Genomic DNA, 24,859 nt, shown 5'->3' with positions numbered 1-24,859 from the left:
ACTTTATTTGTATAGCACTTTTCATACACAAGGCATACTCAAAGTGCTTCAAGTTCACAGACAACAAAGTGAAATGAAAGAAAATAAAAGCAAAATTAAAATGCAGACAATAAAAATAAAAACAGTGCGGACGTTAAAAGATTAAAAGATTTAGCTGAAAGCTAAGGTGAACATAAATGTTTTCAGTCTAGTTTTAAAAGTAGTCAGAGTTGGGGAAAGTTTGACAGCTTCAGGAAGTTTATTCCAGCTATTTGTTGTATAGTGACTGAATGATGCTCTCCCTTGATTTGAGTTTATTCTGGGAACCGCTAACAGATTGGTCTCAGAAGATCTTAGTGATCTAGAGGGCTTATATAGTGGGAGCATATCAGTGATATACTTCGGCCCTAGACCATGTAGTGATTTATATTTGAGCAGGAGGATTTTGAAATCAATTCTCTGATGTACAGGGAGCCAATGTAAGGATTTAAGAATTGGTGTAATGTGCTCACATTTTTTGGTCTTTGTTAGAACTCTAGCAGCAGCGTTCTGAACAAGCTGTAGCTGCCTGACAGTTGTTTTGGGAAGACCTGTAAGGAGACCATTACAATAGTCTAGCCTACTGGTAATAAAGGCATGTACAAGTTTTTCTAAGTCTTGAGCTGACATGAGCCCGCTAAGTCTTGTTACATTTTTGAGGTGATAGTAGGCCAATTTTATTACTGATTTGATGTGACTGTCGAAATGTAAATCAGAATCTAAAATAACCTCTAGATTTCTGGCTTTAGTTGAGGTTTTCAGGGACAGTGATTGAAGGTGTTGGACGACTTTAAACCTTTCTTTTTTAGCACCAAAAACAATTATCTCAGTTTTATCTTCATTTAGTTGTAGGAAATTTTGGCACATCCAGTGTTTGACTTGCTCAATGCACTGGCACAGAAGATCTATGGGGCGATAGTCATTTGGTGAAAGTGCTACATAGATTTGGGTGTCATCGGCATAGCAATAATGGTCAATGTTATTATTTTGCATGATTTGTCCTAGTGGGAGCATATAGATGTTAAATAAAGTCGGCCCCAAGATTGAACCTTGGGGGACTCCACACGTTACGTTGGTTGGTTCTTATACAAAGTCACCAATGGAAACAAAATAGTTTCAATTACAATAATAAATAAATAAATGATAAATGGGTTATACTTGTATAGCGCTTTTCTACCTTCAAGGTACTCAAAGCGCTTTGACAGTATTTCCACATTCACCCATTCACACACACATTCACACACTGATGGCGGGAGCTGCCATGCAAGGCGCTAACCAGCAGCCATCAGGAGCAAGGGTGAAGTGTCTTGCCCAAGGACACAACGGACATGACTAGGATGGTAGAAGGTGGGGATTTGGGGATTAAACCCCAGTAACCAGCAACCCTCCGATTGCTGGCACGGCCACTCTATCAACTTCGCCACGCCGCCCCTATATAAACATATATTTAATGTACCCTAAGATTTTTTTGTTAAAATAAAGCCAATAATTACATTTATTGTGGTCCCCTTTATTTAGAAAAGTACCAAAATACTTTTTGGTACCTGTACCAAAATATCGGTATCGAGACAACACTACTACACACACCGAGCACCCGCTGGCAGAAATGTAGATCGATGCCTATGGTCGGTAGTGAACAGAGAACTTTCCAGTTAGTGGGCGACTGCTCTTCTGAGCCATCCCACCCTGACTAATCCCTTTTCTTAGTCCCAGTTTACACTTTTTAATGGCTTCATATTTTTGTTCTTTCAGGTCCCATCCAAGCGCTGTTACTGTGATGTTCAAACTACAATCTCCCTTTAACGACCCGCTGCTCTCGCAAGTGCTCCGGTGTTGACGCTTGACTCATTCGTCGCTCATTACCGGCCCACTCCCACTCCAGCTCCCCTGCTCGGTTATCTGATGACGATGGATTGTGGGGGGTGGGGTGGAAGCCGCCGTAGCCGATGAACGCACGCCGCCATTGGCTGGTGGGATCCATTTAATCGTCCGTGACTACTACGGGGTCCACCCCCTCTGCACTCCTCCCCCTCACTCTGCCAGTCCTGACAGCATCCAAACACAGTGTGCTGCCTCTGTTCCAGGGAAAATATCAGCTCAGCACAGGGAGGAGAGGATTATCTCATCTGCGTACATGTTCCGGCGGAGCCACATGAAAACCAAAGGCAGCCTTTCTTTTACCAAAACAAAACTGTGACTTGCCATATCAGGACTCTTTTTAATTTGGAAAATTCTCCATCATAATGTCGCCTGCTGAGGACTTGCTTTGAGCATCAGGGAGTGACTTCATGTGAGTCGTGTTGACGGCTGAGCCTAGGATGCCGTCCAAAGAGCCCTACGAGGCTCAGGAGGACGACAAGTCCGTAGTGCACAGGGCCAACAAGCGAGAGGCCAACCAGGAAGAGATTTTGGCAGCCGCTCTGGGGATGAGGATGGGGCCAGAGAAACCTTCGGCCACCTTCTGGCAGCCCCTTAAACTCTTCGCCTATTCACAGCTCACCTCATTGGTCCGTAGAGCCTCTCTAAAGGAAACCGACCGACCGCAAAGATCAGAGAAAGTCCATAACTTCAAGGTGAGACTGGATTTTAAAAACTCTAGTTAAGTTTGCTTGGGTTCCCTTTCAAAATGCTGGGTTCATTTCATCATGTGTGGCCACAGGGCAGCTTCTCACGCTTCCCCTGAGGGCTATGAAATGGTTGGGGGGCGGGAGGGGGTTGCTGAGTGGGAGATGCGATTAAAAAACCGAACTGTTTTGGTCTGTCTGATGAAAAGAAAATCTGTGGGGTGCTCTGTGTACCGCTGCTGGTAATTTGAGTGCCAGATGGAGAGATTAAGCTGATGGAGTGGGGGGAACGGTACTCGGGGATACACCTATCTGGCTCTCAGGCTCCTGTTTTGGGTCGGCTTTGAAGCAATTGAGCGCAGAAAGAGAAAGACTACTCGACAGGCTTTGAACCGCTGCCATCCTCTTGCCTTCTTCTTTGTTCCCTTCAAATGCTTAATGTTTCTATTTAGCATAAATGAGTGCGGTTATATTTAACAGCCAATTCACAAGAGACCACAACAAACATCTTGGACCCAGATGTAGCTTCGAACCTGAAAAGTCCAATTATTATTTCTGCGTCTTGATCAGAAACTGATAACATTATTTTTGTGAATTAGATTATGTTGCATGTTAATGAACTATTTCACTGATTTGTAAGTTAAATTCAGGCAGGTGGCAATGCAAAATATTCATATTTTCACGCTAATTTTAGACTGTTCAGGGGTCTACTTTTCATGGCTAAACACTGAGTCTCTTGGGAGGTTATGCAAGTAAATCATGTCAACAGTCGCTACAGCAGACAACTAATCGTAGATGATTCGCCTGCTGCAGCGGCTGTTGACGCGATGCTTCGTACTGATGCGTCTGGCTCCCAGAGGCCTTACTGATTGGCTGTGCTGTCGTTACCTGGTGGAGCTGGCTGTTTCCATAGCAAACTTCGTTCACGCCGGTGGAGGTGTCAAACCCTACTTTGCCTAGATAGCAACGGCGACACGTTCTTCTGTTATCATTACCATGTTTTGTTTGAACTTAAATGAACACGTAGATCATATTGTTCAGTCTTTACTGGGCAAACAACCATATTGGGGTACTTGGGTAGCTGTTTGGAATAGGCACAGTTCTACTCACTCATTTTTATCATTGATATAGATTCTATTATAAGTATTTAAATGAGTGGTTGAAAGGAAACTTACATGCAAATATATTTACAATTCATATTCCTACTTGGTGACATAACCACTAACATCCATCCCTGTCCTGCTGCAGGTCCACACTTTCCGCGGGCCTCACTGGTGTGACCACTGTGCCAACTTCATGTGGGGGCTGATGGCTCAAGGGGTCAAATGTGCAGGTACAGTTTAAAAATCACAGCTTGTTTAAAGTACAAAGTGAGCATTTCTGTATATGGGTTACTTGGTTTTTAGTGCATCTGGAGCTGGATTATTTCCCTATAATCTACAATCCAAACAGTGAAAACATTGGATTAGGGGGTTGTATGATAGAATGAAAGGAGGGCTTCAAAGCAATGATGTAACATCTATTGCTCCATGTTTGTGAGCAAAAGGGATCATTTTACATTCAATCTTACAGCTGCACTTTTTGGGGGGAAGTTTGTCTATCATTCACAATACTTACACTACCGTTCAAAAGTTTGGGGTCACCCAAACAATTTTGTGGAATAGCCTTCATTTCTAAGAACAACAATAGACTGTCGAGTTTCAGATGAAAGTTCTCTTTTTCTGGCCATTTTGAGCGTTTAATTGACCCCACAAATGTGATGCTCCAGAAACTCAATCTGCTCAAAGGAAGGTCAGTTTTGTAGCTTCTGTAACGAGCTAAACTGTTTTCAGATGTGTGAACATGATGGCACAAGGGTTTTCTAATCATCAATTAGCCTTCTGAGCCAATGAGCAAACACATTGTACCATTAGAACACTGGAGTGATAGTTGCTGGAAATGGGCCTCTATACACCTATGTAGATATTGCACCAAAAACCAGACATTTGCAGCTAGAATAGTCATTTACCACATTAGCAATGTATAGAGTGTATTTCTTTAAAGTTAAGACTAGTTTAAAGTTATCTTCATTGAAAAGTACAGTGCTTTTCCTTAAAAAATAAGGACATTTCAATGTGACCCCAAACTTTTGAACGGTAGTGTATGTAAAACAAGCACACAAATATCCTAACACTTCCCTCCATTCACGGTAGTATATATGTAAATCAGTAATGAGCACAGTCATAATAGCATGTAATATTTACGTGTTTTGATCATTTTAAGCATACAGCAGCGCATTGATTAAAAACAAACCTCATCACATAATAAAATAACACTTACTGTACTATGTCTGCGCTCACTGGGATGCGAACTGATAGGATGTTGGCATTATCCCGTTTAGATGAAGAATTAATCATAATCCTCGCAAAGACAAAATATGGGTGGAACTAAGCATCTTTTCGGGGTTTTTTCGCCATTTCCGGGGCTTAGTCGGCTGTCAAAATGTACCAACTTCTTGATATATGTTCACAGGCGTGATTTATAATCTAGAATTAGCTTTTACGAGCTCAGAGGAGACAAAGCAGCTCACCAGCTCATGATGTCAATACAGCAGCATAGGGGGGAGTTACCTCTCTTGATCAATGCGCCGCTAAAAAATACTGTAGGTCCTTAACGTTAGCGCTTATTTTTATTTTTATTTATTTTATTATATTATGTTTTTGTCCTGTCAAGCTTCTCAGGCAAATCATATAGTTGATGTAGATGCCCATATCGGCTGTACAAATGTACTTTACAAAAGAGAAGTGTGGGATACTTCTCTTGTTGCCTTATTTGTATTGGACTTTATTAAATGTATTTATATTATCATTTGGTGCAGCTGGGCCAGAGCAAGAGGGGATAGAAAGAGAAAAAAAAGGAAGACAGAGGGAGAAATTGTGGGGACAAGAGGGGGATAAGACAGAGAGACGACAACCATAACAACAACAACAACAACAATAGAGCAACATCAGCAAATAGGATATGTACAAATATGGTGGTAAAAGTGATAGCAAATAAGCAGTTAGTGAAATAAATAATAATACAGAAGTGACAATGAGCATTATTACATTACAAATGGAGCAATACAAATACCAATAGAAATAGCGCTATTGATCATGAATAATAACAATAATTGACCTCTATTATCAACGTTAGCACTTATAATAACAATATCTCTAACACCTGGTTAATATTCAGGTCACAAAATTGTTGTTGCTTTTTGTTTCTTTTCCCAGTAGGTTTAATGGTCGGAATAGACATAATTACTTCATGACCCCGTAGGCTCTGTCGTATGCAGACTTTTATTTACGTTTATTTACGAGATGAAAAAGAAAGACAAACTGTAGTATTTGTTCTTGTCTCTCATGTGTGTACAGCTCTGGTAATGGGTACATTCGCACCCACCTGCACAAATGTACTTCAAAATGTAACAATCGAAATAAATATGACTTTTGTTTTGTTTACTAGGGCATGCATATGTAATATGCATTAGTTTGACCATTTAAAATCAACGATAATAAAAAGGAGATGCTTGGAAATAGAATAAAAATGCCCCAAAAACTTGGAAAAACGCGATTCATAGCGTTACTTTTTGGTGTAACCATCATGAGCGTTCTGTTCACGTATATTTCTTTTATATTTTGATAAATCATATTTATGTACTACTACATTTAAATAGCTATTGATCAATCTTTAAGCTGTGTATATTTGATTTCAGTTTGCTTTTGACATCTTATTTAGAATTGTAGTTGAAACTTTTACAACCTTGTGTTGCGCTCATGATGGCGTAACCAAACTAAATTTCATTTAATGATCTTATTTTGAATATTTAGTCCCTTTTTTACATTTAGTATACTTAAATATTCATTGATAAACATTGAATACATTTCAAATATCAATAAAATGCAATTGCCTTTATATTCATCTTAAGCTTCATCACTTTGACTTGTAACATCTCTAATTCTGGTGGTGTTTTATGCTTTTTTCTTTTTGGAACATGTACTATGCATATAATACAATAAAGTCCCATATAAAATTATGTTTCTAGCAATACTTTAATTTTGCCTTTGAAAGTAACACTCCAATGTCCATTAGTGGAGCTGTACACATAAGGATTGTAAATCATTAGCAAAATTAAAAAATAAATATTGACTTTATTGCTTCAAAATAATCATTTTTATTTTTAGCTGTGTCTAAATCATCACCTAATAATGGATTGCACAATGCTCAACTATTCTCCCACAACTCGCACAGTTTTTTCTTCAAGAAAAACAGTTTTCTCATCACTTTGTCAAATACTGGTGATGCTTCGGTCTCATTGCAATTTTTCAAATTCATGTCTTGCTGTGATGCCTGTTTGATGTATTATTGATGAAACAAAGTGTGTCACACTAATACAACACACACCGTAGACGTCAATTGTTGATGCTCCCGTTTTTGAAAGCTCCACAGCAATCAAATTAAAGAGGCATATGTTTTCAGTCTGCATTTACAGAGCCTTTCATTCCTCCTTCCCTCTCCACCACAGTTACCCAGAATCTAGGGCACCAAAGTCTCTCATGGTGCTCAGATTTGCATAGCAAAAAAGTGCTCCAACACCCCCTTTCCAGCTTTTTGTAGGAGCTCAACTGTTTTGGCCTGGCGCCAGGGAGGCAGCCTTTGCTCGGTGCTTGTTGTGCCACATTTCCTCATCAGTGTATACCCTCATTCAACCACCCCCACCTCTACAGTCTCATCCCATCATGCCCGCGAAGGAAAACAAAGCTGGCATGTCTCTTTAATGAGGTGCCGAGCTCGGAGCGAGGGGAAGCAGCTCGGTTTCCACATAAATTAAAATGCAGCCTCTTCCACAGTTTGGTCACACAGCTCGGTGTTTAGATTGATGAAATATTCATTATTTATTTAAAAAAAAATCACACCTACAAACACGAGTGTGGGTCAAACAAGGTGAGAGAAATACGCCCCCATTAAACTGTAGCCTCTTCGCCATAGCAACCAGCCAAAATGCTGACAGGGCAGTAAAACTGAATCCCCAGCCTGCTGGTGTCTCTTTGACGCCCTCACCCACCCCACCTGAGACCTACGAGGCCATCAGTTTGCACACATGGACACAGGCCTCCATTACACAGCCTGTCACATATCCTTAAGAGAATCATCTCTTAAGGTAATTACATTTCTGCACCAATGCATATCAATGCTGAAACCTTTTCTCCTGGGACTCGTCTTAATCTAAATAATGCCTTCAGGTTCTGCATGGAGTAGCTTCCTCTCTTTATGGCGCACGCTTTTGCAAGTGAAAATTGAAAAGTAGAATTTTTTGGGTGGGAGTTGGACTTTAAACAGGGATAGAGGGGGTAAAAACCTCTCTGAAATTAGAGAGGACTAAAAAGATCTAAGAGCTGGAGGAGTTGCTCCATTTTAGTCTGTGAAAGTAGGTCTAGTGTCGCCCGCAGCGGCTGAATTGCTGCTTCCGCTGCCATTGTGCTGCACGAGCTTGGATTTGAGAGCAAAGAAAAAAAGAACAGAGCGCACCAGCGGCGGCATTCTCATCCTTGCTTAGTGTTTAGCATCCGCCTCCGTTACAAAGCCGCAGTGGAGTCTCTTCTTTTTTTTTCTTTTTTTTGTCCTGTCCAGCTTCTCAGGCAAATCATATAGTTGATGTAGATGCCCATATCGGCTGTTCACATTTACTTTACAAAAGACAAGTGTAGGATACTTATTTTGTTGCCTTATTTGTATTTTGACTTAATTAAATGTAGCGTTTTTTTTTCGGACTATAAGTCACAGTTTTTTTTATAGTTTGGCCGGGGGGTGCGACTTATACTCGAGGAGCGACTTATATGTGAAATTATTAACACATTACCGTAAAATATCTAATAATATTATTTAGCTCATTCACGTAATTGATTGATTTATTGAGACTTTTATTAGTAGGTTGCACAGTGAAGTACATATTCCGTACAATTGACCACTAAATGGTAACACCCGAATAAGTTTTTCAACTTGTTTAAGTCGGGGTCCACTTAAATTGATTCATGATACAGATATATACTATCATATATACTATCATCATAATACAGTCATCACACAAGATAATCACATTGAATTATTTACATTATTTACAATCAGGGGTGTGGAGGGGGGGGCGGGGGGTAGGATATGGACATCAAGTAGTGGACATAGAGAGAGAGAGAGAGAGAGAGAGAGAGAGAGAGAGAGAGAGAGAGAGAGAGAGAGAGAGAGAGAGAGAGAGAGAGAGAGAGAGAGAGAGAGAGAGAGAGAGAGAGAGAGAGAGAGAGAGAGTTCAGAAGGCATAAGAAAAAGTATCTGCATTTGATTGTTTACATTTGATTATTAGCAATCGGGGAGGGTGTTAGTTTAGGGTTGTAGCTGCCTGGAGGTGAACTTTTATTGCGGTTTTGAAGGAAGATAGAGATGCCCTTTCTTTTATACCTGTTGGGAGCGTAAGAGACTAGACGTATAAGATTTCATGGGATTTAGCGATTAGGAGTGACAGATTGTTTGGTAAACGTATAGCATGTTCTATATGTTATAGTTATTTGAATGACTCTTACCATAATATGTTACGTTAACATACCAGGCACGTTCTCAATTGGTTATTTATGCGTCATATAACTTACACTTATTCAGCCTGTTGTTCACTATTCTTTATTTATTTTAAATTGCCTTTCAAATGTCTATTCTTGGTGTTTGGTTTTATCAAATAAATTTCCCCCAAAAATGTGACTTATACTCCAGTGCGACTTATATATGTTTTTCTTCCTTCTTTATTGTGCATTTTCGGCCGGTGCGACTTATACTCCGGAGCGACTTATACTCCGAAAAATACGGTATTTATATTATCATTTGGTGCAGCCGGCCCAGAGCAGGAGGGGATAGAAAGAAAAAAATAAGGAAGACAGGGGGGGAAATTGTGGGGATAAGACAGAGAGACAAAAACAACAACAGCAAACACAACAACAACAATAGAGCAACATCAGCAAATAGGATATGTACAAATATGATCGTAAAAGTGATATCAAAGAAGCAGTTAGTGAAATAAATAATAATACAGAAATGACAATGAGCATTATTACACTACAAATGGAGCAATACAAATACCAATAGAAATATCACTATTGATAATGAACAATACCAATAATTTACTTCTATTATCAACAATACAGTTGTTCAAATGCAAAAATACATATACATAATGATAACTGGAGATACAAAAGAAAGCAGAAAAATGGAGGGGAAGAAAGAGAAGCTAGCTATATTATATTTGTAGATTGTTATAGTAACAATGGGTTAAGCTGTGTCAGTGTGCCATTAGGGCTGCAACTAAGGCTGAAACGACGCGTCGACGTAGTCGACGTCATCGGTTACGTAAATACGTCGACGCCGTTTTTGTGCGTCGACGCGTCGCATATTTACGTCACACTACCGTCATGGCGGAGCGCAAAGCAGACTGTGCGAGCGAGGGGGAAAACGCACGCCAAAAGTCGTCAAAAGTGTGGGAGTATTTCAATACACAGCCTAATAATGTTGTTGTATGCACACTGTGTCGAGCGGAAATGGCCTATCATAGCAGCACAACGGCTATGAACGAACATTTGAAAAGAAAACCATCAACCATCAACTAGTCAATCGTCCGCGTTAGCATACGTTGTCATCATTACACAAAAACATGAATGTGTCATTTGTATCTGCTAGGGGTGTAACGGTATGTGTTTTGTATTGAACCGTTTCGGTACGGGGCTTTCGGTTCGGTACGGGGGCGTACCGAACGAGTTTCTAAGCTAAAGCTAACTTTAGCTGCTAAAGTCTTAACAAGTTGCTTTGCTCCTCTGCCTCTGCCTCAGCACGCAGCATTGTCCCACCCATACAACCATCTGATTGGTACACACGCAGCATTGTCCCACCCACACAACCATCTGATTGGTACACACGAAGCATTATCAGCCAATCAGCAGTGCGTATTCATAGCGCATGTAGTCAGCGCTTCAGCGTCGAGCAGATAGGTGTTTAGCAGGTGAGCATCAGGCAGCTGACTCTCCCCAAATGATAATAAACACCTCCCAGTCAACTACTAGTAACATCACTATGAGCCCGTTGACCTACTAGAAACTTAAACTGCAGCTCAGCTCGCTCACAGTCCTGGTTTGAGGTGAAGGCTAATTACCTCTCAGTTCCAGCCACATCGACCCCTTCTGAGCGCCTATTTTCAGCTGCTGGGAATATTGTAAACAAGAAAAGAAGCAAAGCAAGTAGACATGCTAACCTTTCTTCATTACAACTGTTAGTCACTCACTGGAATGAGTAGAATTGGTTATTGTGTACTGTGTTGGACTGGATGTTTATTTTGCACATTTTAAAAGCAATACTTAATGTTTACAGTGCTCCAGAATATTTAGATTGGCACTTTTTTGTATTGGATGTTTATCTTTATTTTTGCACATTTTAGCAAATAAGCAATACTTTCACTTTTGTTGAGATGTTTACACTGTTGTTACAGAATATTTCGTTTTGCACTTTTTTGTATTGGATGTTTATCTTTATTTTTGCACATTTTAAAGCAAAATAAGCGATACTTTTACTTTTGAAATGCTTATACTATTGCAGAATATTAAGATTTGCACTGGATGTTTACTTTTATATTTGCACATTAAAAAGCAAATAAGCTACTTTTAATTTTGTTAAATGTTAAAAGTTTTAAATGTTTACATTGTTACAGAATATTTTGACATGTTGTTGTCAATGTTGACTGAGTGGCCATACCTTTTTTTTTTGTAAATAAAAGCCATGCCTTTTGAAAAAACTGGCCTACTTTTATTTTTTCATCTTCATTTTAAATAAAATAAAATAAAAAATAATCGGTAAAAGGAAAAATAATCTATAGATGAATCGAAAAAATAATCTATAGATTAACCGATTAATCGAAAAAATAATCTATAGATTAATCGATAGAAAAATAATCGTTAGCTGCAGCCTTAGCTGCAACTAACGATTCATTTGATAATCGATTAATCTGTCTATTGTTAATTCGATTAATAATCGGATAAAAGAGACAAACTACATTTTTATCCTTTCCAGTATTTTATTGAAAAAAAACAGCATACTGGCACCATACTTATATTTCTCAGCTGTTTGTACATGTTGCAGTTTATAAATAAAGGTTTATTAAAAAAAAAAATGTATATACATATATATAAAAAAAAAAAAATGCATGCGCATAGCATAGATCCAACGAATCGATGACTAAATTAATCGCCAACAATTTTTGTAATCAATTTTAATCGATGTAATCGATTAGTTGTTGCAGCCCTATGTGCCATGTGTTACCCAGTTTACCCTAGGGCAACAACGTTAGTTTATGTTTGATGAAACGTGATTATGTGCATGAGTGTATGTATGTATATGTACTTGTATATGTACAGTATGTGTATATGTATGTTTGTACAGTGAATGTATATGTACAGTATGTGTATATGTATGTTTGTACAGTGAATGTACTGTATATGTACAGTATGTGTATATGTATGTTTGTACAGTGAATGTACTGTATATGTACACTATGTGTATATGTATGTTTGTACAGTGAATGTATATGTACAGTATGTGTATATGTATGTTTGTACAGTGAATGTACTGTATATGTACAGTATGTGTATATGTATGTTTGAGTTTCAGTGGAGTCTCTTCAACAGGGTGGATGCACCCATTATGTGGTATTATTATTTGCTGTCATTTTATATACTGATATTATTATTTAATGTGGGCCAAAGAGTCCAAAAACCAACAACTATAGACTGAGTTTGTCGCTTTACATGTCAGAGGAAGGGTCTTAATGATTGATTGAGAAAAATAAGTCCTTTGTTGTTGTTTTTTCAATAAAGCCGGCAATTATTTCAGACTGGAATTTTAATCAACACAATAGCTAAATGAGGTTACTGAACTGAAAGAATTCGTCAACAAAATCTTATTATGCTTGACAAAGAACCGTGACAAAGAGGTAAACGAGAGTTTTTCCGCTTTTCACGACCTGCTCACGTTGTGTCTTGCAGACTGCGGCGTGAACGTGCACAAGCAATGTTCCTCTCTGGTTCCCAACAACTGCAAGCCCAGCCTGAGACACATCCGCAAAGTGTACAGCTGCGACCTCAGCACCTTGGTGAAGGCTCACAACACGGCGCGGCCCATGGTGGTGGACATGTGCATACGCGAGATCGAGTCCAGAGGTGAGCGTCTTTTCAAATGTATTGGCGCGAGAAAAATCTTCAGAATGACTATTTGTTAGTCTTGTGATATTACAACCATCATAGCATTTATCTTTACGCCATTATTTCAGATAATTGTGCACATGGAAAGAGGAATACAGGACAGTTTTCTACTGTTAGAAGAGCTTATTGCTTCCTCATCCTCTGCCCCTGATGGATGTTCGTGTCTTAGTTTGATGTATGTCTTTATTAGGCTGCCCAGTGATGCAGAAAACTATTTTTTATCCGCCTATTATTTTAGATAGTTTTTAAATATAATCCTCTATACCAGGCCTGGGCAATTACTTTGACTCAGGTGTCCAAATTTAGAGAAAAAATGTGTCTGGGTGCCAGTATATCTGATTTTTAGGAACACTAATAGAAAACCTCACAATAATGTCTGATTGAACGCTAAAAATGACAGACCGCCTTAAAAAAAGGGAATGGAATTTTAAAATGTTTTTACTGAATGAGACACCCAGAATGTACATGGAAATAAAGAATGTGGGATTTACAATACTAACTATGAAGGATAAAACACTGAATATTAACAACATATGAACGTCACACCCCCTCTCTAGCCACGTATTTTACAATCAAGCGAAACACAACAAAAATGCAACAAACACAGTGAAATATGAACACGAAGGGTAAAAAAAACAAAACAGCTACTATCTGATATATGTGATATATCACTAAGCTTTACAACTTTGTTGTAAAAATCTCCTTCCACGTCTGTCCCTGACACCCGCATTTCAGGTTCTGGAAACACTCTATGGAAACGCTCCCCACCCACACTGCTTGGTGCCTCGTCTGAGCTTCTGTGTCTCACATTACCATAGTAACTAATTAGATGACCATAGTAACTAATTAGATGACCATAGTAGCTAATTAGATTACCCTAGTAACTAGTATATCATGCAAAAGTGCATATTCCAACCATTGAAATACTTAGTATAGTTCAAGACTTAGAAAACATCACTGCACATCATAATGGCAGCTACACTTTCCATCTTAAATATATAAAAAAAACATTTGGGAATGTCCGGCGGGCCAGATTGAAAAGCTTAATGCGGCCGCTGGCCTTAATTTGCCCAGGTCTGATCTATACAGATATAATAGTTTTTAATAGGGGTGTGTCGATCCAATATTGATATTGGATATCGGTCCGGACTTACTTAGACTTAGTTCCTCCCATTCCTGTTGGAACATTGGGCAACGAGTCCCCTCCATTTGTTCCGGTCACTGGCAACCCTTCTTGCTCCATGCCAGCTGACTCCCATCTCTCTCAGGTCTTCCTTGGCTGTTTGTCTCCACGTCTTCTTTGGTCGTCCTCTCTTCCTCTTTCCCCCTTCTGGCACCCAGTCCATTGCCACACTTGCCGGTCTCTCTTTTGGCAGTCGGAGTACGTGTCCAGCCATTCTCCTTCTCATATCAGAGACTATGTCAGACAATGGTGCTACCCCTGCCCTTCTCATCACCTCTTCATTGGTGATGTGGTCTCTCCATGAGATCCTCAAGATGTATCTGAGGCACCGTCGGTGGAAGATATCCAGCTTGTTTGTAATGGTTGATGTCTTCATCCATGTCTCACAGGCATAGGTCACTGTAGGGATGACCACTGACATATAGAGGCGCAGCTTTGTGGACGTACTGATAGATTTTGATGACCAGATATTCCGGAGGCGTTGGAAGACTCCTGCAGCTTTTCCGATTCTGGTCTGTACATCCTTTTGTACGTCTCCAGTGTTTGAGATGTTGCTTCCAAGATACGTGAAGTTCTCAACGTACTCTATGCCTTGTTCGCCTACGGTGAGCAGTGGAACGTTTTGGTCTCGTGCAACGGTCATGGCCTTGGTCTTCTCTTGGCTTATACGTAGGCCGACTTTTTCCCCTTGCTCATGCAGATTGTTGGTCAATTTTTGGAGTGCAGCGTAGGAATGGTCGGTCCGGTATCAACAAAAAAAACAAGTATCATATAAGTGCTCCGCTACAAGCTGTCCTTTCCTTTCCTTTTTTTGTTCTCTAGTCACACACACACTAGGTGTGGTGAAATTACTCTCTGCATTTGACCCATCCCCTTGTTCCACCCCCTGGGAGGTGAGGGGAGCAGTGAGCAGCAGCGGTGGCCGTGCTCACCTGCAGCATGTTAACGTGTGCATAGGTGGACAGCCAGTTAACATCTGAATGTCCTCCAATAAGCACACAAGATTGGTCTGTTCTTGTTTTTAATGAGGTCATTTACAAAAGGTAAACATGGTTAGGCTACTCGGAGCTCGCAGCTACAGTGGGTCGCCGTAGAGCGGCTGTGCCAGCAACTCAAAGGTTCCAGGTTCGAGCCCCACTTTCGCCATTCCTAGTCACTGCAGTTGTGTCCTTGGGCTCGATACACCTGCTCCCAGTTGAAATGCAACTTATATGATGGGTTTCACTGTGTAAAGCGCTTTGAGTCACTAGAGAAAGGCGCGACATAATTCACTTCACAGTATCACACGAGATAGACATACGAGTGTACTTTATTGAACAATTTTGCAGTCCAAAACACCACATGGGTCAATATAAACAAGTATACAATAATTATAGTTGAATATTGCTTACAGATACAAAGTTTTCAAGGCTTAGAAAGTATCCGGTAACAAACGTGTCCGCATCATTCGCCACACTGCATCACATACTTAATGATATATTGTGGTCAATAGGCATTACCAAAAACAATTACCACTCCACCTCAGCTTAGACACAGCATAAGTCCATTTTAGATGGTTAATAATAAGTAGGTTAGTTTTTCATACCTACCATTGTTGTCTGCCCGCGTAATTTTACATGATCAAGCTTTTCTAACACTCCACAAAAAGTATGTATGATTCGTGCTGGTATTGTATGGGATCAATATCGGTATCGGCTAATAATCAAGGCTCCAATATCGATATCGTATAAGTGGGGGTGTATTAGTGCCATAGGCATGGGTAACTTACACATCTGTGAAGGCACCATTAATACTGAAAGGTACATACAGGTTTTGGAGCAACATATGTTGCCATCCAAGCAACGTTATCATGGACGCCCCTGCTTATTTCAGCAAGACAATGCCAAGCCACGTGTTACATCAACGTGGCTTCATAGTAAAAGAGTGCGGGTACTAGACTGGCCTGCCTGTAGTCCAGACCTGTCCCCCATTGAAAATGTGTGGCACAATATGAAGGCTAAAATAGCAGAAGGGAGACTGTTGAACAACTTAAGCTGTACATCAAGCAAGAATGGGAAAGAATTCCACTTCAAAAATGTGTCTCCTCAGTTCCCAAACCTTTACTGAGTGTTGTTAAAAGGAAAGGTCATGTAACACAGTGGTAAAAATGCCCCTCTGACATATTTTTTGCAATGTGTTGCTGCCATTAAATACTAAGTTAATGATTATTTGCAAAAAAAAAAAGAAGTTTCTCAGTGTGAACATGAAATATCTTGTCTTTGCAGTCTATTCAATTGAATATAAGTTGAAAAGGATTTGCAAATCATTGTATTCTCTTTTTATTTACCATTTACACAACGTGCCTTCAACTTGGTTTTGGGTTTTGTACTTCATTGTTCTACGTTACTTGTGGCAGTGTGGTGATATCTATGTTCTACCCCCTAGGACTGAAGTCTGAAGGCCTCTACAGAATATCTGGATTCAGCGACTCGGTGGAAGAAGTCAAGATGGCGTTCGACAAAGGTTTGCCTTCTTTTCTGTTGAGAAAGACACTGCGTGTGTAGACAACCGCATGTGTTCACATGATGGCCGACCGTCACTTCTGATTAACGAGAGTGACACTTATTGGAGGAGTAATGTCCCTGGAGGAAGTGTCCCTCACATGCAGCGTCAAAACAACACCTCGGGTGGGAGTAATGCTACTGCAGTGTTTTTCAACCTTTTCTGAGCCAATGCACATTGAAAAAATCCAGAGGCCCACCGCGAGCAGAAAACATAAAAAAATTAAACTCAGCAGCCAATATTGACAGTAAAAAGTTGTTCTCGCAATTGTTGGATATGAATTCAAACCATAACCAAGCATGCATCACTATAGCTCTTGTCTCAAAGTAGGTGTACTGTCACAACCCGTCACATCACTCCCTGACTTATTTTGAGTTGTTTGCTGTTTTCCTGTGTGTAGTGTTTTAGTTCTTGTCTTGAACTCCTATTTTGGTGTTGATTGTCATGTACGGATGTACTTTGTGGACGCCGTCTGCTCCACACGCTGTAAGTCTTTGCTGTCGTCCAGCATTCTGTTTTTGTTTACTTTGCAGCCACTTCTGTTTTAGGTTTTTTTTGCATAGCTTTCCTTAACCTTCAATGCCTTTTCTTAGCGGCACTCGCCTTTTGTTTATTTTTGGTTTAAGCATTAGATACCTTTTTACCTGCACGCTGCCTCCCGCATATTGTGATCATGACAAACCGTCTTCCCGACATCTACAAAGCAATTAGCTACCTGCTGATATGCCAAGCTCTAGGCAGCACAGACACTCAACAACAACACATTATTTGCAGACTATAATTACTGGTTTGCTTAAAATGTTTTTAACCCAATTAGGTCAAATTACATAATCTCCCTTGGCACACCAAACAATATCTCACGGTACACTAGTGTGCCGCGGCACAGTGGTTGAAAAACACTGTACTACTTAGTACTACTTACACAATATACTCATCAGTGGTCTAGTGCAGTGTTTTTCAACCACTGTGCCGCGGCACACTAGTGTGCAGTGAGATACAGTCTGGTGTGCCGTGGGAGATTATCTAATTTCACCTATTTAGATTAAAATATTTTTTGCAAACCAGTAATTATAGTCTGCAAATGATGTGTTGTTGTTGAGTGTCGGTGCTGTCTAGAGCTTAGCAGAGTAACCGTGTAATACTATTCCATATCAGTAGGTGGCAGCAGGTAGCTAATTGCTTTGTAGATGTCGGAAACAGCGGGAGGCAGTGTGAAGGTAAAAATGTATCAAATGCTTAAACCAAAAATAAACAAAAGGTGAGTGCCTCTAAGAAAAGGCATAGAAGCTTAGGGAAGGCTATGCAGAACGAAACTAAAACTAAACTGGCTACAAAGTAAACAAAAACAGTATGCTGGACGACAGCAAAGACTTACTGTGGAGCAAAGACGGCGTCCACAATGTACATCCGAACATGACATGACAATCAACAATGTCCCCACAGAGAAGGATAAAAAAAACTGGAATATTCTTGATTGCTAAAACAAAGTAGATCCGGGAGATATCGCTCAAAGGAAGACATGAAACTGCTACAGGAAAATACCAAAAAAAGAGAAAAAGCCACCAAAATTGGAGCGCAAGACAAGAACTAAAACACTACACACAGGAAAACACATAAAAAGTCAAAATAAGTCAGGGTGTGATGTGACAGGTGGTGACGGTACACCTACTTTGAGACAAGAGCTATATTGATTGGTTATGGTTTAAAGTCATATCCAACAATTACGATTTTTTACAGTCAACTGAGTTTCGTTTTTTAATGATTTCTGCTGGTGGTGTGCCTTCGCATTTTTTCAACGCAAAAAATGTGCCTTCGCTCAAAAAAGGTTGAAAAACACTGGTCTAGTGGTTAGAGTGTCCGCCCTGAGACCGGTAGGTCGTGAGTTCAAACCCTGGCCAAATCATACCAAAGACTATAAAAATGGGACCCATTACCTCCCTGCTTGGCACTCAGCATAAAGGGTTGGAATTGGGGGTTAAATCACCAAAAAGTATTCCTGGGCGCGGCCACCGCTGCTGCTCACTGCTCCCCTCACCTCCCAGGGGGTGAACAAGGGGATGGGTCAAATGCAGAGGACACATTTCACCACACCTAGTGTGTGTGTGACTATCATTGGTACTTTAACTTAACTTAACATTATATTATTATTATGTCACATTCATTAAATCACTCTGTTTTAGAGGTGTATTAGATTTGAAAGCAACAGGAAGAAATAAGAGAATGCAGAATATAAACAACGGCAAGCTCCATAAATCCTGTGTGGACTCAGAGCAAGTACAGTGTGAATTTGAACTGCGGCAGTGGACAAAAGTCTTTCTCGGACGAGGCATGTGGGAGATCATCCATGACAGAGTGTCATTCCAGCTCACAGCACTGTGATGTTCTGCCTGCCAGCACAAGTAGGCCACGGCCTAATGTCCAACCCAGAGCACACACTCTGAAATGTACACATCCTATTCCAGAGTTGATGTTGAAAAGTGTGAACGTGAACCTGCTTCTCATCCTGCTGCCCTTCTTGGCCTCCATCACACATTGTCCCATCACACATTGTCCCATCACATATTGTCCCATTACACATTGTCCCATCACATATTGTCCCATTACACATTGTCCCATCACATATTGTCCCATCACACATTGTCCCATCACATATTGTCCCATCACACATTGTCCCATCACATATTGTCCCATTACACATTGTCCCATCACATATTGTCCCATCACACATTGTCCCATCACACATTGTCCCATCACACATTGTCCCATCACATATTGTCCCATCACACATTGTCCCATCACACATTGTCCCATCACATATTGTCCCATTACACATTGTCCCATCACATATTGTCCCATCACACATTGTCCCATTACACATTGTCCCATCACATATTGTCCCATTACACATTGTCCCATCACATATTGTCCCATCACACATTGTCCCATCACATATTGTCCCATCACACATTGTCCCATCACACATTGTCCCATCACATATTGTCCCATTACACATTGTCCCATCACATATTGTCCCATTACACATTGTCCCATCACATATTGTCCCATTACACATTGTCCCATCACATATTGTCCCATCACACATTGTCCCATCACACATTGTCCCATCACATATTGTCCCATCACACATTGTCCCATCACACATTGTCCCATCACATATTGTCCCATCACACATTGTCCAACACACATTGTCCCATCACATATTGTCCCATCACACATTTTCCCATCACATATTGTCCCATCACACATTGTCCCATCACACATTGTCCCATCACATATTGTCCCATCACACATTGTCCCATCACACATTGCCTCCATCACACATTGTCCCATCACATATTGTCCCATCACACCTTGTCTCCATCACACATTGTCCCATCACACATTGTCTCCATCACACATTGCCTCCATCACACATTGCCTCCATCACACATTGTCCCATCACACATTGTCTCCATCACACATTGTCCCATCACACATTGCCTCCATCACACATTGCCTCCATCACACATTGTCCCATCACACCTTGTCTCCATCACACATTGTCCCATCACACCTTGTCTCCATCACACATTGTCCCATCACACATTGTCTCCATCACACATTGCCTCCATCACACATTGCCTCCATCACACATTGTCCCATCACGCATTGTCCCCATCACACATTGTCTCCATCACACATTGTCTCCATCACACATTGTCTCCATCACACATTGTCTCCATCACACATTGTCCCATCACACATTGTCCCATCACACATTGTCCCATCACGCATTGTCTCCATCACACATTGCCTCCATCACACATTGTCCCATCACACATTGCCTCCATCACACATTGCCTCCATCACACATTGTCTCCATCACACATTGTCCCATCACACATTGTCCCATCACACATTGTCCCATCACACATTGCCTCCATCACACATTGTCAAATCACATATTGTCCCATCACATATTGCCACCATCACACATTGTCCCATCACACATTGCCTCCATCACACATTGCCTCCATCACACATTGCCTCCATCACACATTGCCTCCATCACACATTGTCCCATCACACATTGTCCCATCACACATTGTCCCATCACACATTGCCTCCATCACACATTGTCCCATCACACATTGCCTCCATCACACATTGCCTCCATCACACATTGTCCCATCACACATTGCCTCCATCACACATTGCCTCCATCACACATTGCCTCCATCACACATTGTCCCATCACACATTGCCTCCATCACACATTGTCCCATCACACATTGCCTCCATCACACATTGCCTCCATCACACATTGTCCCATCACACATTGTCTCCATCACACATTGTCTCCATCACACATTGCCTCCATCACACATTGTCCCATCACACATTGTCCCATCACACATTGCCTCCATCACACATTGCCTCCATCACACATTGCCTCCATCACACATTGTCCCATCACACATTGTCCCATCACAGGCGGAGAGAAGACGGATATCTCAATGAAAGCCTACGAGGACATCAATATCATCACAGGCGCGCTGAAGCTCTACCTTCGGGATTTGCCCGTTCCCGTCATCTCCTACGACGCTTACCCGAGGTTCATGGAGGCTGCAAGTGAGTCTCAGACAAAGTGCCTGCAGAGATGTGAAAACACACTCGGCACCAAACCGAAATCCTGAATGAATATTTGACTAGTGTGTTTACTGTAATGTGCATTAGTGCACTCACACTGAGGCTGATGGCTTCCATTGAGCTGCATTGATTTACTGAATGTGTCCCAGGAGATGTTTAACCATTATGTTGTTGGTGTATCAGAGCTCGCAGATCCAGAGAAGAAGCTCGAAGCTTTCCGTGAGGCTCTGGCTTTGCTGCCTCAGCCCCACAACGAAACACTGAAGTATCTCATGGCACACCTGAAAAGGTAAGACAAACAGTAGAAAAATGAAAGGCTTAAAGAAAATTATTATCTTGCACACAATCACTGGCCACAATGATAGGTAAAAAGATTATTTAGTACAAGAGCTGCCTCATTAAGTATTTATTGTATATATTTGTATTCATTTGAACAATATTTGTGAGTGTACACTGCATCATATGTAAGCTGTTTCTAATATCGAGCCAGAACATAGTTACCTCTTATATAGACTTAGTAAAGGTCTATTTGCAACTTGCTGAAAGTTGCAGTGTGTGTGTGTGTGTGTGTGTGTGTGTGTGTGTGTGTGTGTGTGTGTGTGTGTGTGTGTGTGTGTGTGTGTGTGTGTGTGTGTGTGTGTGTGTGTGTGTGTGTGTGTAAATATATGTATATATTTATGTGTATATATATATATACAGTATATATATATGTATGTGTGTGTGTGTGTGTGTAAATATATGTATATATATAATTATGTGTATATATATACAGTATATATATCTATGTATGTATGTGTGTGTGTGTGTGTGTGTGTGTGTGTGTGTGTGTGTGTGTGTGTGTGTGTGTGTGTGTGTGTGTGTGTGTGTGTGTGTGTGTGTGTGTGTGTGTGTGTGTGTGTGTGTGTGTGTAAATATATGTATATATTGATGTATATATATTTATTTATGTATATATATGTGTGTGTGTATATATATATATATATATATATATATATATATATATATATATATATATATATATATATATATGTATATGTGTGTGTGTGTGTAAATATATATATATATATACAGTATATATATATATATAGTCATGATCAAAAGTTTACATACACTTGTAAAGAACATAATGTCACGGCTGTCTTGAGTTTCCAATCATTTCGGCGCAGTTGGGTGTTCCAACAGGACAATGACCCCAAACACACGTCAAAAGTGGTAAAGGAATGGCTAAATCAGGCTAGAATGAAGGTTTTAGAATGGCCTTCCCAAAGTCCTGACAAAAACGTGTGGACAATGCTGAAGAAACAAGTCCATGTCAGAAAACCAACACATTTAGCTAAACTGCACTAGTTTTGTCTATTATTATTATTATGTGCTCCAATCACTCTATCACAAAAAAATAAGAGTTGTAGAAATGATTGGAAACTCAAGACAACCATGATATTATGTTCTTTACAAGTGTATGTACACTTTTGATCGCGACTGTATATATATATATATATATATATATATATATATATATATATATATATATATATATATATATATATATATATATATATATATATATATATATATATATATATATATATATATATATATGTATTATTGCTAATTTATGACACTTTAATGAGTAGGTCCCTGTTAGATCCTAATAGTGTATATAGTCAATCTCAAAGTTGCACATGGGTTAATCATTAATATAATTTAAAAAACTGTCTCATTAAAGTCCCATTTTGGAAAAATATTTGTCAGAGTAAATGTGGAGAAAATCATTGGTGCCACTTGTTGGTTTTTTCTGTATAAATATTTTTCAGGTAATCTTAGGGAACGACTTTTGTTTTGTGTTTTGGTAAAAAGAGTATACGTATGTTCCATCAAGTTCAAATGATAAAGATAACTCAATTCTGTTAAAAGTCTTTTGATGGATATGAATTAAACATATTGTGCAGCTGTGGGTGGCTTTGAGTCATTGAGGGTTGTACGGTATACCAGTACTAGCATAGTATCACGGTACTAATGAATCAAAAAGGGTACTATACTCTGTTTGAAAAGTACCGATTCCCGGGCATGACGGCATTGCTGGTTTTACGAGCAGAGGAGCATGTTCGGCAGTGCGCACACACAGAGTCCTTACAAGCAGACACAGTGTGTAGACAGAAAAGGGAGAACGGATGCATTTTGGCTTAAAAAAGTAAAGATAAAGGTGAAGTTATAACACTGAAACGCCCTAATCCTGGTCTCCATGGCAACAAATAAAGTAAGTTTCTTCCAAGTATTATTATCACTGGAGGACGTAGGAATAATTTAACATACTTCACTACACACCATAGGAGGATACAATAGCTCACCGGCGTCACTGCTAACAAAAGCTAGCACGCCTGAATGTAAACAAATGCTATGAGTGGATCTACACCTGATAATGACTTCTTTTCACCAAAACACATACCAAGTACAATAGCGTATGTAGTCGATACCACTATGATTACATCAATATTTTTTATTGTTACAAAGTATTTTTTCCTTTTATGTTTATAAAGTCAGTAAATATGTTCCTGGACACATGAGGACTTTGAATATGACCAATGTATGATCCTGTAACTACTTGGTATCGGATCGATACCTAAATGTGCGGTATCATCCAAAACTAATGTAAAGTATCAAACAAGAGAAGAATAAGTGATTATTACATTTTAACAGAAGTGTAGATAGAACACGTTAAAACAGAAAATAAGCAGATATCAACAGTAAATGAACAAGTAGATTAATAATTCATTTTCTACCACTTGTCCTTAATAATGTTGACAAAATAATAGGTAGATAAATGACACAATATGTTACTGCATACGTCAGCAGACTAATTAGGAGTCTTTGTTTGTTTACTAACTACTAAAAGACAAGTTGTCTAGTATGTTCACTATTTTATTTAAGGACTAAATTGCAATAATAAACATATGTTTAAAGGCCTACTGAAACCCACTACTACCGACCACGCAGTCTGATAGTTTATATATCAATGATGAAATCTTAACATTGAAACACATGCCAATACGGCCGGGTTAACTTATAAAGTGCAATTTTAAAATTCCTGCCGCACTTCCGGTTGAAAAACTCCTTTGGATATGATTTATGCGCGTGACGTCACAAAATCCACGGAAGTGGTTGGACCCCATCTGACCCGATATAAAAACCTCTTGTTTTCTTCGACAAAATTCCACAGTATTCTGGACATCTGTGTTGGTGAATCTTTTGCAATTTGTTTAATGAACAATGGAGGCTGCAAAGAAGAACGTTGTAGGTGGGATCGATCGGTGTATTAGCGGCTAAGTACAATACTTACAGCAACACAACAAGGACTACTTACTTAGCAGACGCCTAGCTGATGCTTGCCGCCAAACCCACGGATGAAGTCCTTCGTCGCGCCGTCGATCGCTGGAACGCAGGTGAGCACGGCTGTTGATGGGAAGATGAGGACTGGCTGGCGTAGGTGGAGCGCTAATGTTTTTAGCATAGTTCTGTGAGGTCCGGTTGCTAAGTTGCTAAATTAGCCTTAGCGTCGTTAGCAACAGCATTGTTAAGCCTTACCAGGCTGAGAATTTTTAACC

At 39.9% G+C, this 24,859-nt stretch overlaps 1 protein-coding gene and 1 long non-coding RNA gene across 2 annotated transcripts in view; one reads left to right on the top strand and one right to left on the bottom strand.

The window, feature by feature from the left end:
- LOC133665394 (uncharacterized) overlaps positions 1-24,859 on the bottom strand; it is a 707,793-nt gene that overhangs the window by 257,473 nt on the left and 425,461 nt on the right. The gene's annotated exons all lie outside the window — the stretch shown is intronic.
- The window catches only part of chn1 (chimerin 1), a 68,604-nt gene that overhangs the window by 41,977 nt on the left and 1,768 nt on the right, over positions 1-24,859 (top strand). The window contains exons 3-8 of the mRNA XM_062069919.1: positions 1,771-2,591; positions 3,831-3,915; positions 12,668-12,841; positions 16,491-16,568; positions 21,102-21,239; positions 21,441-21,546. Of these exons, the coding sequence (XP_061925903.1) occupies positions 2,337-2,591; positions 3,831-3,915; positions 12,668-12,841; positions 16,491-16,568; positions 21,102-21,239; positions 21,441-21,546 (836 nt within the window). The 5' untranslated portion in view covers positions 1,771-2,336. The remainder of the gene's footprint in view (positions 1-1,770; positions 2,592-3,830; positions 3,916-12,667; positions 12,842-16,490; positions 16,569-21,101; positions 21,240-21,440; positions 21,547-24,859) is intronic.

The sequence above is a fragment of the Entelurus aequoreus genome, linkage group LG14 (genome assembly GCF_033978785.1).
Source record: "Entelurus aequoreus isolate RoL-2023_Sb linkage group LG14, RoL_Eaeq_v1.1, whole genome shotgun sequence".
In the NCBI taxonomy this organism is placed as follows: Eukaryota; Metazoa; Chordata; class Actinopteri; order Syngnathiformes; family Syngnathidae; genus Entelurus; species Entelurus aequoreus.
The sequence above is the reverse complement of the archived record's forward strand: the minus strand, read 5'-3'. Positions and strand labels throughout refer to the sequence as shown.